General features: G+C 52.8%; 1 protein-coding gene across 1 annotated transcript in view; it reads left to right on the top strand.

Annotated features, from left to right (window-relative positions):
• VASN (vasorin) overlaps nucleotides 1-21,575 on the top strand; it is a 29,386-nt gene extending 7,811 nt beyond the window's left edge. The window contains exon 2 of the mRNA XM_006036568.3: nucleotides 18,829-21,575. Coding sequence (XP_006036630.1) covers nucleotides 18,839-20,860 — 2,022 coding nt within the window. The 5' untranslated portion in view covers nucleotides 18,829-18,838 and the 3' untranslated portion in view covers nucleotides 20,861-21,575. The remainder of the gene's footprint in view (nucleotides 1-18,828) is intronic.
• Nucleotides 21,576-21,932: the final 357 nt, after the last annotated feature.

Raw genomic sequence — 21,932 nt, 5'->3', positions numbered from 1 at the left:
GTGCTGCCCAGTAGAAGGCAGTAAATATCACTCTCCTCCCCTTTTCCCATGCGTAAATCAGGAGCCATTTTGCAGAATCCAGGAGCAGCAGTGGATTCAGGTTCTCAGGGTTTAACTTATGGCAGCCCCCAGGTGCCTGCAGCTGGGTTCCACCACTGGCTCCAAAGGAACTGGGCCCTGCAACAGTGGGGGAGCCCTGCTGAGATGCATGGGCGTGGACTGCATCAGTTTGCTCCATGTGGTGGGTGAGGGAGAAGGGGATAAAGCCAACATGGGATTAAACCCCTGCTGCTTTCTAGGACCTTGCAGGCTCCAGGCTGTCCCAGCTGGCTTGCTGAGGCCTTATGGTAGTCACCCACTGGTAGGAGCTGCTGAGACTTTCAGTCTCCCTCTTACTTGCCCCATAATTAGGAGGGGGAGTTGAGGGCTCCTATGTGAATAATGGCAACACCCTACACACAATGCCACCAGGGACCTGAACAGGAACAGCAGTGCCTATGCGCCTGGTAAATGCCCCACATTCCTGAGGCCTGGCCTTGCTACCAAACTGGCCAGGCACACTTTGCCCACATGCCACCGCCCAGGGGACACACAGTGAGTGGAAGGAACTCCACCTCCTCTGGGGAGAGGGAGGGAAGGACTCTCCCCACCCTCCATGATCTAATTCCCTCCCACACAGGCCAAGCCTGCCTCATTGCAAAGGGGAGGTGGGTTTTGTAGGGCTGCCACTGTCCCCACAGCCTCTCCCACAGCAAACTGAAGCTTACTGCTTATACAAAGCACCCCTGCACCCCTCCCCTACCCTGAGCCTTCCCTGCTGCACAACCTGATTCTTGCCAATGGTGGACGTGGTCTCCTTTACAACCCTAAGGGCACAGAAACTGAAGTCTCCGTGCAGCCTTGCTCACCCCTAAAGCAGAGGTGCGGCCTACCCTGCAGCGCGCTTACTGCACGGTTGGCATGGCAGCAGGGCAGTGCACCCTGGCACCTCTCTGTCACCCCAGGGTTTTCAAAAGAACATAGTTGTGGGCTACATCCTCCCGTGGGCACATCCCAGAACAAAGGTGAGACATGAGGGACATGGTTGCTGCACTACATGCCCCACTATCCCTGCACCTATCCCACATGTCCCTGCACCTATCCCACCTATCCCTACATGTCCCACTATCCCAGCATCCCTGCATGCTGCTTGGGAGAGGAGCTCCCCCCTGAAGGGAGCTTTCTTAGGAAGCTGCTCCCTGGGGGAGCACAGCAGGTAGGGGAGGCAGCTGAGAGCTCCCCCTGCAGCTCTGCTGCTGTTTCACTGCTGGGGGAGAAGGGGATGTGTGCCACGCTGCCCAGCCCCACACAACTGTTCTCTGGGGACTATTCAACCAGACCCTTTTTTTTTTTTAAAGAAATTTTTCATGTTCCAAGCCAAATCAGCCAAATCGAGTCCAACTCCATGAGTCAGTTCAAAACCGTAAGTGGCTCTACAACTAGCAAACATCCTCCACCCCAACCAGGGGCTTCAGATATTTCCAGAGTCTTTTGGCAGGCATCCTATGTGCAGGCCTAAGCCCGGAGGCTTGGGGTTTAGATGCCCCCAAGTTTCGCCTGCCCTCAGCCATATGGCTGTAGAAGCAAGCTAGGGAGGAGCCTTCCATTTCCATAACGTGGGCTTTAAGCCCCAACACCTCGGTGGGTACTCAACCACACCAGAAGAACAGTTATTCCCAGGAACACTTAAGGAAAACTGCTTTTATGGACCCAGATACATGGTGTTTCCACCAGATTCCCCCCCTGAAGAGGCATCAAGCCCCAGCCCCTGAACAGAGGAGGCAGATGCTGCCTGGGACAGCCTGGAGGGAGGCCAGCTCTCTCCAGGTCACAGTGAGGGGGCGCCAGGGTCTGCCCCTTATCTTAACTCTTTGAGTGCTGTATATGGGCTGCTGGTGAGGGCAGGGCAGAGAGCAACCCATACTGGCCAGTCTGTCCTGCACTCCCTGCTTGTCTGTTTGCACCACCATCATCAGCAAACCACATGATCAGAGGTGTTTCTGTAGTAGGGGTGGGGACTTGCAAGCTGAGAGGCAGACAGCGTATTCTGTGACTCTAGTCACCCCTCTATACCAGTTACCAGCAGTGCAGCGAGGGGGTGCCCCTTAGCAGGTGGGCATAAAGGGGAGGTCACTGACTTCCCTTCGAGACCTTCTGATCTGCAATGGGGGCGGTGGTGGTGCTGTCCTGTGATACAACATTACCACAGGCCACTGCTGCTGCAGTACTATTGTGGAGGCACAAAAAGGCATGGGGCTTCACAAACACACACATTCATGGTCAAGAAGGGATGGAGAAGTGGGGCAGGGAGGTGTGCCACACAGGCTGATTTCAACACCAGGATGCACCATGGCAACGAGGGGTAGAGAGCAGGCTGGGGGAAAGGGACACTGGCAGGGCTAGTGGAGGGAACGGAGGTCAGAGTTCTAGGTTGCTGCCTCAAGCTCTTTGGGGTAGGGTGCTTGTGTGGCCTCTGGCACACTGGGTCCCAGCCTGGCTGCAGTTTTTAGTCTCCCCATGACACACGTGTTAAATACAGGGACTACAGTGAAGGTATGAGAAGCCCAGTGTTTGGCTGCTTTGTTCAGGGATAAGGGACAATGAGCAATGGACTCCAGGGCTGGGCAAGGGAAGAGGAGCAGCACTCTAGATGCTCTGGAATTACCTCACCCCAGGTCCCTCCTAGCCCCTACAGCACTCTCTCAAGAGCCCCCGCCTCACACTGCCTGGTGGGGAAAGGAAACACCATACCCTCTTGGCCCCAACTGGCCATCCTCATGCAAAGTCTAGGGGCTGCTGCTGCCATAAGCGAGCTCTTAGATGCCAGCCTGGCCCACAGGATGGACCTTGAGACCGGCACAGACAGCTCCACTTCCTCCCTGAACATGAACAGAGCAGCCGGGTGTCCAGCCAGCAGCACATGTGGGACACTAAAGCAGGGGTCAGCAACTTACAGCCTATGGGCTGAATTTGGCCCACAGAGCCCCCTTTACTTGGCCTATGGAACCATGGGGGTTTGCTAGTAGAGGGCTTGGCCAAGCTTGGCCAGCACTGCTGGGAGGAGTGGTGACTGTGGCTGTGGTGACAGCATGGGCCAAGCTGGAAGCAGTTCAAACTTAGAGCAATGCTCTGTTAAAGTGGCCCCCTATTCCAAAATGTAGCTGCCCCCTGCTTCAGATGAAGCCTAAACCCCCTTAGCCTCAAGGAGAAGAGCAAGCAGCAGGCAGGGTCAGTGCCCACCCTGTGCCGGCTCTGGTGAGAACCTGAGCGCCACTGTGCTCTAGCCCAGCCAGTCCTTGACCCCAGTGCAGTCAGCGCAAGGGTGGAGTGTGCTTGCATCTAGCAGACATCCCTCAAGACCTCCCCTAACCCACAGCCCAGGGGAGCCGTCTGCTCCAGGGAGCGCCTGTCTTGTCAGTCCGTCTGTTATTAAAGTTGAGCTATGCCATGTGTTCTGCCTTTTTGCTTTCACCCCGTGCCCCTCCCACTGCCATGACAGGGACAGGCCATCTCCCTCACATCTATTAATGCTGCAAAGGGCAGGCAGAAGCCCCACACAGGGGCTCTCCAGACCATCTTGACCCTGGTCAGCTGTCCAGGCTGCCTGTTTGAACTCTGTGGGAGGTGGAAGGCAAGTCAGGCAGGGGGAGGGGAGAAACCATCCCATCAGGCAAGGAGCTCTCAGTGAGGGAGTCTGGCCCCAGACTCAAGATTCAAGGCAAATGACTTTAGAAACAGGCCTCCTCATCAGCCACATTAATGAGAAAACAGCACCCGCCCGGCCAGGCGGGCAGCTAAGTGAGACCAGGGGATTTGGGCCACAGCTGGAAAATATGAATAATCCAGCAAGTATCTGGGGTCTGGACCTGATGGGTGGAAGTACGGCCAATGCCGTGGCAGGCAGTGATGGATTTAGCACTCCCTCCTCTGTGTGCTCACTCGGGCCGTTGGCAAAGCAAGCAGCCAGCAAGCATTAACAGCCACGCTCAGGCCGGCTTACTGCCTCCAAAGAACTGGGGCTTTGTCTGCGTCCCTTCTAGTCCCTTCCAGCTCCTTTCTGTGCCCTGGCTCATTCTGTTCCCCCCTTTCCTGTCTCCCTCCTTTATTAGGTGTAAGCGCTGCCGATTAGTGTTAAGCCTGCAAGCTCCAGCAACCCTGAGATTAACCCCTTCACTCCCAGCATTTCAGCTCATGGAGCTGATGCATGATGGAGTGCACATAGACCCCTCTTGCAATCCTGTGTTGTGACCAGAGTCCCAGCCTGCTTAGCTCAATCCAGCCACAGCCCTGCCAGTGGGAGCAGAGGACAGGCTCTGTTGCCTCAGTTCACTAGGCCAAGTCACTCAGGGTCCTGCCTTGAGCACCAGCCATCAGAGCAGCAACATTCCCAGCATGTACTTGGTCAATCATCATATCCCATAGGGCTTCACAGGAGAGGTTGGAAGACAGAGGCATGGCAAAGGGGTCTGTAGGACATAATGGAGGCCAAGCCCAGTAGAGCAGAGGGATGGCCAGGGGTGCTGGGTGCTGGCTCTGTCTGTGCCAACTTGTGTCAGGGAGGCAGTCAGGAACTCGCCGCACAAAGGCACAGAGAGGATATGGCAGGGCTTCTGGAGCAGCGGGGAGATCTCTGCCTTGGAGCAAAGATGGCTTGTGGGAGGGCCAGGCTGACTGCTCACTTGCACAATCTGACTTGGGAGGGCCAACCTCAACACAACACAGGCTGGACCTGTCCAAGGCTGGGGCCAAACTGAACATGGCAGCTTGGGAAGGAAATGCCAACATAATTAAAGGGATGGCAGCAGACTTAAGTCAGCAGGCTGGTTGCAGTGCTGGACATGTCAGCATAACCTGACCCTGGCATTTGCAAACCGCCTCCCAGCCCAGGGTTGGCAGTGTGCTCCCATGCTGGTGCCCTTCCAGGACCCTGTGGTGCTTTCCAAGACCATTTGCCAGATGGCCTGCCTGTAGCATTCACCAGTCTGGGGAGACTACCTCAATGTGAGCAACAAGCTGCTGTTCTGCAGAGCCCAAGTTATCCAGGGCCATGCTGACCCTTGCTGGTTTCTCTAAGCAGCCCCAGTGGGGTGCACAGTGCATACACCCAGGTGGAAACTCAGCCACCTCCCTTCCATGCAGCGGGAGAAGGAAACTGTCACTCAGGAAAACAGTGGGGCCAGAGAGGAGATCACAGGGAAGCTTCCCTGGTTGCAACCCTCTGGGTACACAGGTACCCAATATATGGGCTGGGCTATCAGTGACCTGGAATAAAGGGCCTCATCCCCTGCACTAGGACCCTGAGTGGAAAGGAAGAGCTGGTTGTCCTGGAGCAAAGGTCCTGCCACAAAGCACTGAGTTCACTAGGCTTCATCCCTGTAATACCATCTGCTTCCTTCCTATGGTTTGCAGAGACAGGCCTGTTTAACTGACCCTGTGCCCTACCCTTTCCTGGCACTATCTGTCCACAACTCCGAGGACTACATAAACATTAGTAAACTAGACCTCACTACCCCCTGGGAGGCAAAACCACATTATCAGGGTCACGAGAACTGGCCATGTCCTAGGCCTTCCCTCTTCAAACCCACTTTGCTTTTATACTAAACAAAGAAAGAAGAGTTGCAGTAAAACACACTTCCCCAGGAAGTTGCACTCATCCCATGCCATGTCTAGGAGCACAGCCAGGAAATGCAGCTCCCATCACTTGCTTCCACTCAATGCCTACCAAGCCCCAGAAAGCAGGCCTGAGCATGGCCCCCGAGTGCATGCCAAGAAGGGTGCCTGGGACGGAGGGTGAGCCCAAAAGTCATGCCAGGGCACATGTAGAGGGCCACTCTGAGACAGCTGCACTGCCTCATTTCAGGCACACACGGAGAGGGAGCAAATATGCAAAATGAGGCATGGCGTGCTTCACCGTGACAGCCCTGGAAGTAGATGGTGTGGTCTTGGACAAGCCTTTCTGCCAGGGATCAACAATATTTTGGAGCAGGGAGGAGGGTGGGGGATGAAGGTAGTTCAACAGAGCTTAGCTCCAAGTGCAGTCTGGAATGGTACCTGCCACAGTCACACATCTGTGCCCCCCTGCAACCCTCCTCACAGCACTGCCACTTCTCCCCACTGCCTAAGTGCCATGTGGGTGGAGCCCCCTGCTATCAGAGCCCCCAGGCTCCATAGGCTAGATCCAGTCTGAAAGCGGTAGGTTGCTGACCTCTGTTTTACGCCACAGGCAACCCAAAGGTAGGGCATGCCATGGAGGTCTTTGCCCTGGAGCAGATAAGGCTGTTGCTTATTACCCTTCATTAAACACTGACCCAAAATGGAGCAGGAGAGGCCCTAGTTCTACCTTTGGAGCAGGGAGCTCTCAGCCAGGCAACCTCTCCCTCATGCCGGGGCTGGCATGTCGGGTCAGAAATGGGCATTGAGAGAACTCACTTTCTCTAGAAAGCCTTAAATTGGCCTGACCCATACAAACATGGCAAGATCTTTGTATAGAGCCAGGAAGGAACTGAGGCAAGGAGCCTTGCCCTCTACAGAGGGGCTTTATTTATCTCTGTCAAGTGGCAGGGAGGAGGGCTAGTGCCACACAGGATGCATGCTGGCAGGGGTGATTGGTGCCTCCTGAGCCTGGGGGGGCACCATTTGTGGGTTGCCCTGGGGGTGGGCCTGGGGGAGGGACAAAAGCCCCATATCCACTTCTATACTTCTGTGCCATGGCTTAGTACCCCCTGCTCCCCGCCCCAACAAGCCGCCAGCCCGTGCAGCAAAAAAACTGCCGTGTCCTGAGCAGTGCCAGGTCAGGGGTCAATGTTAGGGGGGCACGTGCCCCCTGGCGCCCCTCCTACCAGGTGCCTGTGTGCTGGGCTCCTGTGGCACCTCCCTGCCAGTCCAGCACCAGCCCAGTGCAAGGTCCCTCTGCTAAGCTTGCATTCCCTCCAAATCAGGGTGCCCAGCTGGTTCACAGCGATGCCCTGGTAAGCACTGTCCTCCATCCCCTGAACACAAAGGCACAGTTTTGCCATCACGGCTGAGCAGGCAGCAAGTACCTGACCCTCCCAGCTAGCATGACAGGATATCACAAGTTTCTGAAGAGATCTGAGATCAGTGCCATTGGCCAAACAGGCTCTGCCAACCCCTACAGGTGACATATATAGACTTCCCCATGCCCCAGGCCCAGGGATAAGTCAAGCTGGAGCTCAAACTTGCCTTTCCTCACCCCTCACACCAGGCCATATCACAATCCTCTACCTTCCACAATCACCAGTGCTCTAAGTACTCCCCTTGTCTAAGGGGGCATTTCACATCCCTCCACCTTCTGTGGGACCAAGCGAAAGAGTATAAGGCCCCCAAGCCCACACCCTGTCATACTAGGTAGCTAGTACCACAAGCTAATGCCCAAGTGAACTGATCCCAGAGAGGCAAGGCTTGCAGTAAGAGGCCCTGTGGGAAGGGAAACAGGAGGCAGCAAACACAGAGGCAGCAGTGCTTGAAGCCTGGACACTTTGAGGGTATGGTACCAGCTTTGTGATGAGAAAGGGAGAGGCACAGAGGGGACATAGTGTGAGGGGCTGGAATCCCAGTTTCCAGTGCAGTCCATTGGATCCAAATCCACCTTAAATCCACCCAGAGGAATATGCAGAGGGTGGTGGGAGGGGAGTGACACCATCCCTGAAAGGGCTGAGGGAGCACAGCTGGGCCTTGGATCCCTCTGATCCCATTTCTAAGCATATTGTATGCTCTCCAGTGTAAGTTTCCTTCCCATCCCCACTTGCCTGAGAGCCCAGTCCATAGCAAGGAGCTGAAGATACGCAGCGGCCAGATCCTCCATCTGAGCTTGAGGGAGGGAGGCATGCAAACATGTCCAGAGAGCAGAGCCCCTCTGCTTGTTCCAGCCAACAAGCTGCCCAGCAGCCTCCAGTTGGTCTAGGCAAATCTCATAATCCTGGCTGGCACAAAGCCCCCGCTATGACACTAGCACCAAGGGTGCTGTGTAGCAGTGCACCTGGGGACCTGGCAGCCTCTCCATCCTCACAGAGCACATCCAGAGCTGGGAAGGGGCAGGTGGCAACAGTGGGATGCAGAGCCACGGCCCACTGCAAAGGGCAGGAAGCAGTGCCTCTCCAGAGATAGCATGTTGCAAAGCTGGCTGACAGTGCTTGGCTGGCCAGGAGGGGAAGCACTGCAGTCTTGGCAAAGGCCCCAATGGACAGGGAGGTGCCCTGGGGGCTCTGCACCCGGCTCTCAGGATGGTAGAAGCTGCTTGTGCTCTCACAGGAGCAGTCCCTGCCACAAGAGCATTTTACCCACTCCTTGGCAGGGGGAGGGGGATGATGCCCATGCTGGCAGCAGCCCCCTGGTCCTAGGAGGAGACAGGGCTAAGAAATACCAGACAGAGTGGCCTTCACCATTTCCCTGTAGTGGCCTGTAGGTATCTATCGCTTCCGGGTATTTGCGGGGGCACCCGTTTCTGTCCAGCAGTAGCAGACCCTGAGGAGTTCTGCAAGCCCCACCCAGGCCAGACCAACATGTGGAAAGTCCAGGAAACTCACTAGGCTGCTCCACTCCAGGTGCTTTCCAAACTCCCCAGGCCCTCCACTGCTCAGCCCTTTATCCAACACCCAGGAGACCCCGCTTCAATCCAGCATTTGGCTCACATGGCAGAGGCTGGGAGGAGCACTGGGGCTGGCCTGGCTTCTGACCAAGGCAGCCTCCTGTCCAACACTGAGGCAAGTGCTGGTGTTGTAAAAGGAGGTCGAGGACAAAATGAAACACAGCCATGGCATGTCTCTGAGGGTCCAGCCTTGGCAAGAACCCCTTCCCCTGGATAAGGAAAGCGGGACACAGAGACAATGCAAGAGAGTAGGGGAAACCCTCAGGAAAACAGTGCACTTGGGCAGGGTGAGGGCATGGCAACCAGAGCTGCCCCCCCCACCCCAGTCACCTCCCCACAGGTTCTGCTGCTCTGCCCCTGAGAAAAGCTGTACCAGACCATGGCCAAATCAGGCCCCCAGGGACTGATCAGGAAAACAGTATGGCCTGTGTTAGAGGAGACCTGGCACCTTCACCCTGCGGTGTCTGGGAAGAAGAACAGCTGAACTAGTAGATGAAGGGGGAAGCAGATGTGTACTGGCAACACAGGGTGGTACACCTGGATTTTAACCATGCCTGGGTGTAAGGCAGCTCCCCTAGGGACAACAAAGTAGTTGGATATCCTGGAGGTAAAGGGGACCATTTTCAGCCTTCCTCAGCCACAGAGACAGGAGGGTTAACGGGCCCTGCTGAGGGAGGCAGGAAGCAGGCAAACCCTGTTGCTCACCAGCAATTTGCTTTCAAAAACATAGATTTTAAATGAGTCAGCAGATTGCTGCAGCCCTCCCCTGAAGCCTGGAGTCCCAAGTGCCACAGGCACTCGCCCTGTGGGGCCAGGGGGACCCTGGACAGCGCCCAGATCCACCCAGGGGTGAGGGGCAGGAGACTAGATCTGATTAGTCAGCAACAAAGTCGGAACATAACTGGGAGGGGGCAAAAAAGAGAAAATCCTCCAGGAGCTTTAATGCTTTCAGGACAGCCAAGCAGTTTCTGAAGGCAGGATTCACACAGGGTCTCTTGCAGGCTCTTTTCAGGGGTCAGGGACTGGCACCTTTTAAAACCCTAGTGGCATTTGGAGCCAGAAGCCAGTGGCAAAAGGGGAGAGAAACTGAAGATGGGCCCAGGCCCTGTGGTGGAGGGTATTTATCACTTCTGATCACATGGCTTGAGCATGTGAGACAGCATGCACTGGGACAGGTTTCTCCCCTGAGGCTATCAGCTCTGGGCCAGGTGTTATACCTGGATATCCGTACAGCCAGCCATGGTCATGGGGCATCGGGCAGCTGGTCTCAGAGGAGACCCTGTTCCAGGCTTAGGCGAGTGACTTCCCAGGTAGGAAGCAGAGCTGAGCAGCCTTCTGGGGACAGGAACTGGAGCCATTTGAGATACAGCATCCTCCTCCAGGTCATCCTAGTCCCTGTGCCTAGGGAGAGGAGCTTCTGCCCCTGCAGGGTGATGGGAGTCTAGGCTGCTACTGCAACCCAGGCCTGCTACCTCAAAGCCCCTGCTGTGGCCACTCACTAAGCCACAGCTCAGCTCCAGCACAGAAGGCAGGTAACTAGGGTGAGGAGGGACGACCATTCTTTAGTGGCTGGTTTGAGAGCACTGCCCTTTTCTGCACAGTGTAGCAGAGAGAGTGGGAGCACAGCCGTTGGGAGGTGGGCTAAGGGCACATATTAGAGAGGTTCAGGGCCAGCTGCTGGGAAGGCTAAGAGATGCTGCCCAGCCTGCCTCGTCTCCTCCAGAAACCCCAGCTGCCTATGTAACAGGATGTCAGAGGGAAACCAGATACTTGACCACTCCGACTGGGGTGGGGGAGGAAGAGATGGGAAGGTCTGATCCCACTCCCTCTCCCCTGGTAGCCAATTGCAATAAGACCTTCAACGGCTAACCCAGCCTGTCATCACCTCCTAGCATCACAGCTGGCTCCTATTACCCACAATCCTCTGAGCCATCCATCACTCTGGCATGAGAGGCCCATAAACTACTGTCACCTGACAGGTAAAAGATTTCAGGGGCACCTGGAAGGCAGAGACAGGAAAGGATTAAGCCTCAGTCAGAGGAGGAGCTCAGATACAGCTCTCCCCTCCCCCCCAGTCTTCCCTTGCTGCTAAGCCCAGAGCTCTCCCCACCAGCTTCTGCCATCTCTTTGCTAAAGGGCCAGCAGCAGAGGGGGCAGCTGGAGAACCTGGGGGCACACTCTAGCCCTTGGCCCAGTACTCCCAGCATAACATGGCCTGCAGGGTGAGGGCAGCCCAGTCCTAGCTGGGTACATTCCCCCATTTCTTCCTGGCCTAGCCTCTATCCCTTTTTTGGAATCACAGGGAAGTAAGTCACTGATGGCCTGGACCCCCTCTTTCAACTGTGTGTCCAGAGGGTCCCCAAGTCCTTCCCTTTCTCCAAGGGGGGGCCGGAGTCTGCATAGCCTCAGGGCTGCTCCTGGCACTTGCCCTGTCATTAATATTGTCTATCCTTGACCTGATGACAGAAAAATAAACCCTAGACTGGACATAAAAGAGACTGTGCCCAGCCCCAGCACCCCCAGCCCCCGGCCAGCCCTATTCCTCTGAGGTACTTTGGTGTATCCTGGCCAGCCCCTTCCCGTTCCAGCCCAGCTGCACATTCCATAATTTATTACCTGTCTCCCCAATGCCAGCTTTGCTGATATTCACAAAGCTCCCCTGCCCCCAGCATGGCCTCTTGGGGATTGTTAATTACTTCTCTTATTAAACGGACTGAAAGACATGCTGAGAAACAAGCTGGCCCTGTGCTCAGCACTGCTCTCTAGACTGTGCTGCAGTGGGCCTGTCCTGCAGGCCCTCATCCCAGCAGCCAGTCCCCACCAAGAGCACCTAGTGTCCTGTAGACTATGCATGGGCGTCTGCACAGAGGGAGCAAAGGGGTCCCTTGCTGTCCAGGGACACCTGCAAGGCTGTGGGGGAGGCCAGAACTGGGAAAGATGCAAGGTGAGGGTCACAACAGCATTGTGCAGATCAAGGAACTACCCAGGTCTTTCTTGCTCACCCTACAAAGCTTCCTGTCCTTTGCTCTGCTGTGTCCGTCTCAGCCAGTTTCTTGAACAAATAAAGGAAAAGAGGTTTCTGCATTACAAGGAGCTGGGCTGAGCCATGGATTGCTCTGAGCAATAGGACTCAAAGCGAGCCCAGCCCGTGAGGGAGACTGTGCTCCAGAGAAGCCTGCCTTGGGGCCCCTTTGTCACACCTGAGCAGCTCCTTACAGTGCTGGAGGTCACTGCACAGGCCTAGGGACACAGAGATGTTGTATGTACCCTAGCCCAGAACTGCATGGGGTGACCTTTCTGCCACCATGCTGGATAACTAGAGATGCACATGGGTACATACACCACAAATACCCTCTCTCTTGTGACAGCCCCCCACGAAGAGGCTGCTTGTAACTTGTACAAACAATCCCCAGTCCCCTTATGTATCTGAGCAAGGTGTGGTTCCAGTCTCTGCTACATATTTGGCATCTCCAGTCCCTGGCAATCACTCTCCCACTCATCCTTGCTTTGCTGTGTAACCCTATGGAGAGGTGGCAGACCATGCTAGGGCTCAGTGCAGCCAAGGACACATGCACCATGTTCAGTGACAGGACAGAGGATTGCAATTGGGGAGAGAGTCAAGAATAGCAGACAGTGGGATGGAAAGACTTCCCAGCAGTCCGGTCAGCCCTTGCTTCTAATTGCCTTGGTGAGCTGTCCAATGACAGCAGCACACAAGAAACTAAACCCTGTCGCATATCTGAAGGTTGTCACCTTTCTCCAAACAGTCTCTGTTTCCTCTCTTAGACAGAGCAGCCAGGCCACAGACATAACATCACAGCTGCTAGTTGACTAAGAGGTGGGGAACTCAGCTGCTCTCAAGGGAGCCATGCCTACAGGATGGGATGGAGAGCAGCACTATGTCTGCTCAGGCCCAGGGAGCTATGTGAAAGCTCTAGTGGAAAGCAACCCTGCAGCAAAGGCTGCAGCTCACTGCAGTAAGAACCAACCTCCCCTTATGTCCATCTCACCCCAGCTAGGAAAGGAGTATTAGAGAGTCACTCACAGCTGGGTATGAAAGGTAATGCAGAGGACCTGAGAGTGCAGCTCCAATAAAAAGGGCCAAAGCAAGGCAAGCTGCATTATTTCAAACAAATATAAGTTATAGCAATAATAGAGGGATGAGAATACTGTGAACGGCTCCTGCCTCCCTCACGTATTGAAATAGAAACCATGTTCCCCATGTTCAAACACACCTCAGATTGGAGCCAATGAAAACAGACTAAGCTCTCAGGGCAGAGAGGGGGGTGTGGTATGTTTGGCCAAAGCTTTGCATCATGTGGGAGCTACTGGAATATAAATAGGGATTAATACTAGAGACCCAAGCAGCATTCTCCACCATGGAGATGGAGTGACCTCCCTTTCCAAGTTGTGAAGATGGAGTGACCTCCCTTTCCAAGTTGTGAAGATGGAGTGACCTCCCTTTCCAAGTCCTCTTCCAAGCAAGCCCCACCACTTCACAAGTATACAGAGCTCTTATCTAGTTAACATTTAGCTTGTGGCTATTTTAATATGTCAGTGCAATTTTCCTTCAACTTCAACCGACTGCATCTCATTTACTGAGCTGAGAAGGCAGGCTAAGGAGCTGCGCTTCTCTCCCCTGCTTGGTGGTCAGCTCTTGTCACAACAAAGATGGTTGAGGCAGAAGACAGATTGACCTTCCATTCTCCAGGTTTATTGCCCACTTATCGCCTCTCCAGCCTCAAAACAGCAGCACTGATTGCCATAGAAACTGCGGGGGGGGGTCTCTGTCTGGAGTGCAGAAGGTTTAATGAGGCTTCTGACTTTAGCAAGGCTTTGATAAAGTCTCTCACAACTTCCTTGCAAGCAACCTAAAGAAGTCCAAGTTGGATGAATGGCCTGTAAAGTGGATAGAAAGCTGGCTGGATGGTAATCAATGGCTCAATGTCTAGGTGGTAGCCGGTATCAAGTGCCCCAGGGGTTGGTTCTGGGGCCGGTTTTGTTCAGTATCTTCATCAAGGACCTGGAAAATGGGATGGAGTGCACCCTCAGCAAATCTGTGAATGACACCAAACTCGAGTAGTAGGTATGCTGCAGGGTAGGGCTAGGATTCAGAGAGACCTAGACAAATTGGACTGGACCAAAAGAAATTTCATAAGGTTCAGTAAGGACAAGTGAAAAGTCCTGCACTTAGGACAGAACAATCCCATGCACTGCTACAGGTTGGAGACTGACTGGTTAAGCATCATCTCTGCAGAAAAAGACCTGGGGGTTACAGTGCACAATAAGCTGAATATGAGCCAAGAGTGTGCCCTTGTTGCCAAGAAGGCTAATAGGATACTGGGCTGCATTAGTAGGAGTGTTGCCAGCAGAACCAGGGAAGTGATTCTTCCCCTCTATTTGGCACTGGTGAGGTCACATCTGGAATACTGTGTCCAGTTGTGGGCCCCCCACTACAGAAAGAATGTGGACAAATTGGAGAGAGTTCAGTGGAGGGCAATGAAAATGGTTAAGGGGCTGGGGCACATGACTTATGAAGAGAGGCTGAGTGAACTGGACTTATTTAATTTGGAGAAGAGAAGACTGAGAGGGGATTTAATAGCAGCCTTCAACTATCTGAAGGGGGGTTCCATAGAGCTAGAGCCTCTTCTCAGTGGTGGCTGATGACAGAACAAGGAGCAATCTTTTCAAGCTGCGGCACGGGAAGTTTAGGCTAGATATTAGGAAAAACTTTCTCACTAGGAGGGTAGTACAGCACTGGAACAGGTTATCCAGAGTAGTCATGGACTCTCCATTCTTGGAGGTTTTTAAGACACAGTTAGACAAAGCCCTGGCTGGGATGATCTAGTTGGGGATAGTCCTGCTTTGAGCAGGGGGTTGGACTAGATGACCTCCTAAAGTCCCTTCCAGCCCTAATTTCCTATGATTCGATGAAGGGAGCTACTAACAGTAGCTTCAAAGCAATGCCCCTGACAGCAGACAAGTCTCAAAGTGGTAGCATGGGAGAAATTAAACAGCTCAGCTGCTTTAACATGGAGTTCCCTAGCATGCTCTTTGCCCTGTGTAAGTGGAAGGGACCAGATCCCCCCCAGAACATGCCATTTCCAGGGCTCATACAATTAAATCCAATGGAGAATCTTCTACTTGAAACAGTTCACTGCATGATGACCATGCTCCATATGAAACAACCCCAGAGATGTTCCTTGCGTTGCTGCTGACCTCCCAGCCTCTGGACACTCCCACCCAGTGCTATGACTAAGGCATGGAAGGCTTTCAGAGCTGCCTCTCCAGTACTCTGGGTGGAAGGAATCCAGGGCTGAGGAGCATCCAACAATTGTCTGAGTGTTGGACTGAAGATGACTCCAAGGGCGTGGGGGGAGAAGTGGGGGTGGTGATGTCAAGCCAGAGGCCTTGCTGGCCTGGACTGAGGCTCAGTCTCTCAGACAACTGAGAGGCATAGACATAGGGTAGGCAGGGTGGGTAGGTCGAAGCTGACATGCAGAAAAATGGGTAGGGCTCTTGAAAATATAGAGGAGGCTCCAAAGAGGGTGTAGTGTGATGGTACGTGTCTGCCACTGGACTGTCATTTTGATGGGGCCATCAGCAAAAGGAGTTCCATACTCAGCCATCAATAATCCCCAAGGTGCATTTGCTTAACTGAGGTTGTCAGTTATCACTGCCTAGTTTACCCCTGCTGGGGGCATCCATTCCCCTGTGGTCCTGTGCAATGCAGGCAGGGAGATACTCAGTGTCCATCTGCACATTGCCTGGAATTAGCTGGTACAGTCATACCCTTCCCTTGAGAAGTAATACTTTTGCCAAGAGAACCACTAATCAGGGCCCTGTGCACGCTGCAGGCATTTCAGTGACTATCTGGGCCAATGACAAAAGTGCACACAGATCTCCGTGCTGGCATACAGCATGGGGAAGTTGGGCTCCCCAGCTGTTAAAGGGCTTTTGGGCATATCCTCTAAATGCAGGCAGCTGCCAGCTATGGAACATGCCCAGCAAGCTGAGCTACTCTGCATTAGACACTGATGTTGCTTTGTCAGCCCCAATGTACTTGCAGCGGTAAAAAAGCTCCACTCAGAAACACCCCAAGAAACATAGCCTCATCCCACAAAACCAGGAGGAACAATAATCTTGCAGCAAAAACCTCCCTTGCCAATATGCACTTGGCTGAGATTCTAACACACCTTGTCCCTTTAGCGGCTGGCCTGGCTCCTGCTGACAAAGGCCCAGCTACAGCACTCTGAGGGACTCCACAGGGCACAAGAGTATTGCTTAGTTTGAGCAAGCACTGACAAAACAGCTGGGATCCAGGCTTCCCAGGGTTAGTGGGAGAGACATGGGTGAGGAGTGTCACTTCCTCTCTATTCAGTACTGGTGAGGCCTCACTTGGAGCACTGCGTCCAGTTTTGGGCCTACACTTCAAGGAAGAAGTATACAGATTAGAAAGAGTCCAGCAGAGATTGACAAAAATGATTAGAGGCCTGGGAAGCAATACTTATGATGAAAGGCTGAAAAAACTAGGATTATCTAGTCTAGAGATGAGACAGCTCCAAATACTTGAAAGGTTCTTATGAAGAGGATGGAGATAGACACAGGGGACAGGGTTATGCTTATTGACAGGACTAGAAGCAATGACCTCAAATTGCAGCAAACTGTCCCAAAGTGCAGGGACACTGAGACAGCTTCCTCTCTTCAGACACCCAGGGCAGGCAGGCAGGGGTTAGTGGGGGGAGCAGGGGTAGAGGCACCAGGACCCACTGAACACAGAGATCTGCTCTGTCCACAAAGCGTGTGCTGGTCATTTGTGAAGGACTTGAACCCACCACACACTGGCTGCATTGGGACAGAGAGTCTTGCAGTACTGCTCTTGCCTTGGGGACAGTGGTTTGCTATTGCTGTGTTTAGAAACATGCAGGGAGGAGAAATTCCCCAAAGAGCTTTCATTAGTACTTTGCAAATGAGCAACAAGAACCTGTGTGGGTAAAACAGGTCACCCCAGGCACTCACCACCTCACTCTGCACTAACCTGCCCAGCCCTTGAACCAGGCTTCCCTGCTCCAGACTTATTCAGGAAGACTGGCAATAATGCCAAGGTAGCCTGAGGAACCCCCCACCTCCTTAGGTGCCTGGGTGTTGAAAGCCCTTTCAATCCTTGGGCCTAGGGGCCCCGAGGTATATAAATATCAGGGTGATGGGGAGAGGGATGGTAGGCAGGAGTCAAGCAATGCTGACAGGCAGGCGCTTCTCAGCTATGTTGGGGGCAAGAGCCACAGGGAAAACTCCCGCAGGGGGCTGGCTCTGTTGGTAAACATCAGGCATGTGTCAGTATGGACCAGAGACCTCCTCCCTCAGCAGAGCAGCCCACCACGAAAGAGACTCCCCTACCTCACTGGGCCCTCTTCTCCAGGGGCAGAGCCCCGTGCAGACCTGGGGAGGTCACTCTGGCTGCAAATAGGGACCTGCCCCAAGGCAGACAGATGGGCTCAAAACAGCCTGTACTGGAGACACTGCTTGGGCAGCTGCTTCTTGCAGGACTGCTAAGACACGAGGTTGTGGGAAGGGGAGTTCAGGCGGTGTATGCTGGGGGAAAAGGCAGCAAGGGGCTTCAGCGCTATCTGGAAGGGATTGGAAATATCCCATAAAACATCACCTAAGGACTACCATGCTGCACTGTGGCATCTCCCTCACGCTCAGAGTGGGTATGTTCATGACCTTAGATTTTCTGTGCTCCATGTTGATACTGCACCCAGCACAAGGAGGTGCTGGCCACAGCTGGGCCTCTTGGCTGCTACCCTGATACACATAATAGGAGGCAGAGCTGGTTAACATGGCTCAGTTCTGCAGCATGCATGAGTATAAACCCGAGTGTCCCTGCTCAGCCTTGCCAGGATCACAGCTGCATTCAGGCAACTGGATGAGGATGGGGATCTTCCCTGTCCACCCTCCCCCTAAAACACAATGTGGAAGCCCACAAGCACCTCACTCTGTTCTCTCCTGTTCTGGCCAAGCCCTTCCCCTGGTTTGGTTCCTCCTGCAATGCCCTGAGCTGGGTTTAACTTGTGCTGTGATGGTGACGAGGTGCTCTGGAAGGGCTACTTTATGAAGATGGAATAGCAGGAGAGCAGAGGACAGGCCAAGTATCTCAGAACCTACATCTGGCAGAGGGCACTGCAGTAACAATTGCCTATGCTTGACAGACCTGCTGCAGTCCCAATAACTTGCTGGACAGGAAGCAGAGAGCCCATCAGGGGGCAAAGCAGTTGGAGTCACAGGGATCACATGATGGTCAGTACACTCAATAGACTGAGCAGGGACAGGGGAGCACACTAGAATCCCTTCAGGAGCAGGGTTCTCCTTTGCCCCACCTGCTCCTCACTGCCCTTGTCAGCTTCATCAGCAATAACGCCCCCCCATCCCAGATAACTCCATGACGGTAAGAAGAGGAAGGCAAGAGCTTTGGCTAACACCACCTGCCCAAATAGTACCAGCTGCCTACATAGCCACCTTCTGCTTTGCCAGCTCCAATCCAAGACAGGTCACTTCATTATTAGCAACAGGAACAAAAACAGGCAAATACTTTCCACATGAAGCCTTACAATTACTTCCTAACACTCCCTCTTGGACTGAGGGATGGAAACATGGGATAAGCAGATACGGAGTCACTGCTGCGGGTCTGTGTGCTTGCTGCTCCCTAGAGATTTTCACGGTTACGGTATCTACTGCCAGCTGGTCTGTCCAGCAGAACCTGCCACCCCAGCGAGTCTCACTGCAGCCCATAAACTGTTGTCTGCTGACCCCAGAGGATCAAGGCTAATATTCTCTGGGTCCAGAAATTTGGTTCAGGGGCATGTCAAAATCCAGACCCAAGTTCTGTGAAGATGAATCTCACAGACCCTTCTGCCCAGGAGCAGATCATCTTAACCTCACTATATTTTTCATCATCTTGATTAGCATTTGTAAACTGTATTATGACATGTTACCCACCTCCACCTACAGATTTGACCAGTGCTCTCCTCTACCTCTCCCACCCTTGCACCTGAATCCTGGAAGTATGAGAACAAATTGGAGGTTTATACAATGCTCTGGGGCCTAACACAATCCTTAATACCCGCTTCATACCTCCCCTGCCAAGGCAACCTAGCATGTAACCTTGGTCTGGTTTTTCCTTCCAGAGACAACATCATGAACCAGCTGATCCTGTGGATGCTGCTGTTCCTCTCCTCAGTGGCCCTTGGCCAGGACTGTCCCTTAGGCTGTGTCTGCAATCAGCCACAGACTATATTCTGCACGTCACGAAAGGGCGACACCATCCCAGCTGTCTTGTCAAGAGATACGACCAATCTGTATGTATTTAACAACAACATCACCTTGCTCAGAGAAGACACTTTTAAGAGCCTGCCAGAACTCCAGCTACTGGATCTCTCTCAAAACAAGATCTCCAGCATCCCAAAGAATGTCTTCCAGCCCCTCACAAACCTCATCAACTTGGACCTATCCTCCAACCAGCTTCAAGAGATCACCAACGAGACCTTTCATGGCCTGCACCTCCTGGAGCGCCTCTATCTGGACAAGAACCGAATCCAGCATATCCATCCTGCTGCATTCGATACCCTGGAGAAACTACTCGAACTGAAGCTCCAGAACAACCAGCTGCAGTCTGTGCCACCGCTGAACCTTCCCAACCTCCTCCTGCTGGACATAAGCCATAACAAGATGGCCACGATCGAGTCTGGCACCTTTCACACAGTTAACATAGAGTCTCTCAAAATAGCAGGGCTAGGACTGACCCACCTGGACGAGGAGCTCTTGGAGAACCTTAACAATCTTCATCAGCTGGACATCTCAGACAACCTGCTAGACAGAGTGCCAAAGGTCCTCCAGGGCCTGCGAGGCCTCACCAAACTCAACCTGGCCGGCAATGCCCAGATCTCTCAGCTACAGGCAGAGGATTTCCATGACCTGCAGAACCTTCTAGAGCTGGACATCAGCAATCTTAACCTCAACACGATCCCCAGGGACTTCTCCACCTTCTTCCCTAGACTCAAAGCCATTACAGCAGCAGAAAATCCTTTTAACTGCATCTGCCAGATGAGCTGGTTTGTGCACTGGGTGCACACGAGCAAGGTAGCACTCAAGAGGCCAGAGGAAACCAGGTGCCATTTCCCCCCCAAAAATGCAGGCAAGCTCCTCCAGAAACTGGAGTATGTTGATTTTGGATGTCCAACCACCACCACTACCACCACCACCACCACCCTGAAAACTACCACGCTGAAGCCTGCCATGCTGCTCACCACTAACAAGCACTTTCCACTGGACCCCAGCACCACTGCCCCTACCCCAGAGCCAGTGCTCAGGCAGGACAGCAGTACTGCAATACCATTCACTGCTCTGGATAGACAGACAAGTGCCGAGGTGCAAATCTGCCCTCCTCGTACGTGCTTAAATGGTGGCACCTGCCAGCTAAATGACCATAACCACTTGGAGTGTGTGTGCCCTGCTGGCTTTTCAGGTTTGTATTGCGAGTCTGAGGTCAGGAAAACAACTATCTCCACCATCACCCAGACGGCAACTCAGAACAAGAAAATAAATATTAAACAGGTCGGCAGCACCTCCCTAAAAGTGGATTTGCAAAATTATATCCAGTCCAAGGCCCAACTGAAGGGCATCCGCCTGACCTATAGGAACCTCTCTGGGCCAGACAAGCGGCCAGTCACACTCAGCCTGCCAGCATCACTCTCTGAATACACAGTGCGCGCGCTGAAACCCAACTCAACCTATCACATCTGCATCGGGCCGCTAGGGGAGAAAATCTCCGAGGAGGAGTTCTGTATAGATGCCCAGACCCTGCATGTGACTCACCAGCAACACTCACCTGTCACTCAGAGCAAAGACAGCAACCTGACGCTCATGATCGTGCCTGCGCTGGCTGCAGGGCTGCTGCTGGTAGTTGCCGTGGCCACAATCATGTACTACCGCCGGCACCACCGGGCTAAAACGCATTCCAACACAGATGTGGACTCCAGCCCCCTGGAGCTGGAAGGTGTAAAAACATGCCTGGAAAATGGAGACTTATCAAACCAGAGCCAGAAGCTGCCAGAGAACACGACACTGCCAAATAGCTTAGAATGCGAGGTCCCCCTGATGCAGCCACACTACCCTAGCAATAACAACACCACCACAGCATTAAAGCCGTCCTACTTCTAAACCAAAACAGAGACTAAGAGAAGGTCACAGTTCACCGGTCCAAGAGAGCCCCAGCCTGACGGGGTTCAGGCTGCCAGGATGAATGCTCTCCATTGTTCGCACCTGGGGCATGTCCCATTCGGGACAAGGAACACTGAAGGGTTAACTTAAATTAAAATAAACCCCAAAATGTGTAATGTGCAATTTTCCAAGAGGCTTATACACTTAGGAAGTAGACACTGTAATTTTACTGCTCAGCATATGACTAAGTGCCTGGATTTCTGTGGCTGTACATAGTATGTGTGTGTAGAGAGAGGTTGGGGTTTTTTTAGCTACTGCTAAAATGAAAGACATCTGTGACTTAGTTAAGAGGCATCAGTGTGCTGGTAACAAAGGATCCTTTAGCTAAGCACTGCCCAAGATAACAAACTCATCAGTAGGTCTATGCGAAAAGCAACAGAGAAAGGAAAAGGAAAATACACACACACCAACTGAGGTGCAGGAGTGCTCCAATGTGCTCCACAAACGTGTAGAAGTTTAAAAAAGAAACAAAAAACCTCCCAGAACTGGGAATTTAAGCTTTAAGAAACTGTAGAGAATATTTATAAACGATTATTTCCCATTTCTTCTGGGAAAGCTCTTTTTTCTAACACAGATTGTGTACTTTTTTGTATGACAGACAGGTGGAATGTTTTTGTACAAAAATAAAACCGCTGTACAGTGTTTCTGAAAAGCAGTACCTGTGTCTGGGATCTGTTTTGCAGCCGTGCTGGTCTGCGAGAAAAGAGAAACACAAAACTCTAGAACTCTTGATTCAGAGGTGATACCTTTTAATAGACCAACTAAAAAATAGCAAAAAAATGTCTTTCTTTGCAAGTTTTTGGGCGCACACACCCTTCTTCAGGCTGAGGATAAATCAAAGATGATAAAAATCCTCTTAGGGAGAAAACAAAATCCTGTGCAAAATGAAGTTTATTTTCTATTTAAAAGGATTTTTACCATCTTTGATTTATCCTCAGCCTGAAGAAGGGTGTGTGTGCCCGAAAGCTTGCAAAGAAAAAATTTTTTTTGCTATTTTTTAGTTGGTCTATTA

Source organism: Alligator sinensis, unplaced genomic scaffold (assembly GCF_000455745.1).
Source record: "Alligator sinensis unplaced genomic scaffold, ASM45574v1 scaffold1406_1, whole genome shotgun sequence".
NCBI classification, from domain to species: Eukaryota; Metazoa; Chordata; order Crocodylia; family Alligatoridae; genus Alligator; species Alligator sinensis.
Note: the sequence above shows the minus strand (reverse complement) of the source record. Positions and strands in the feature narration are given on the sequence as shown.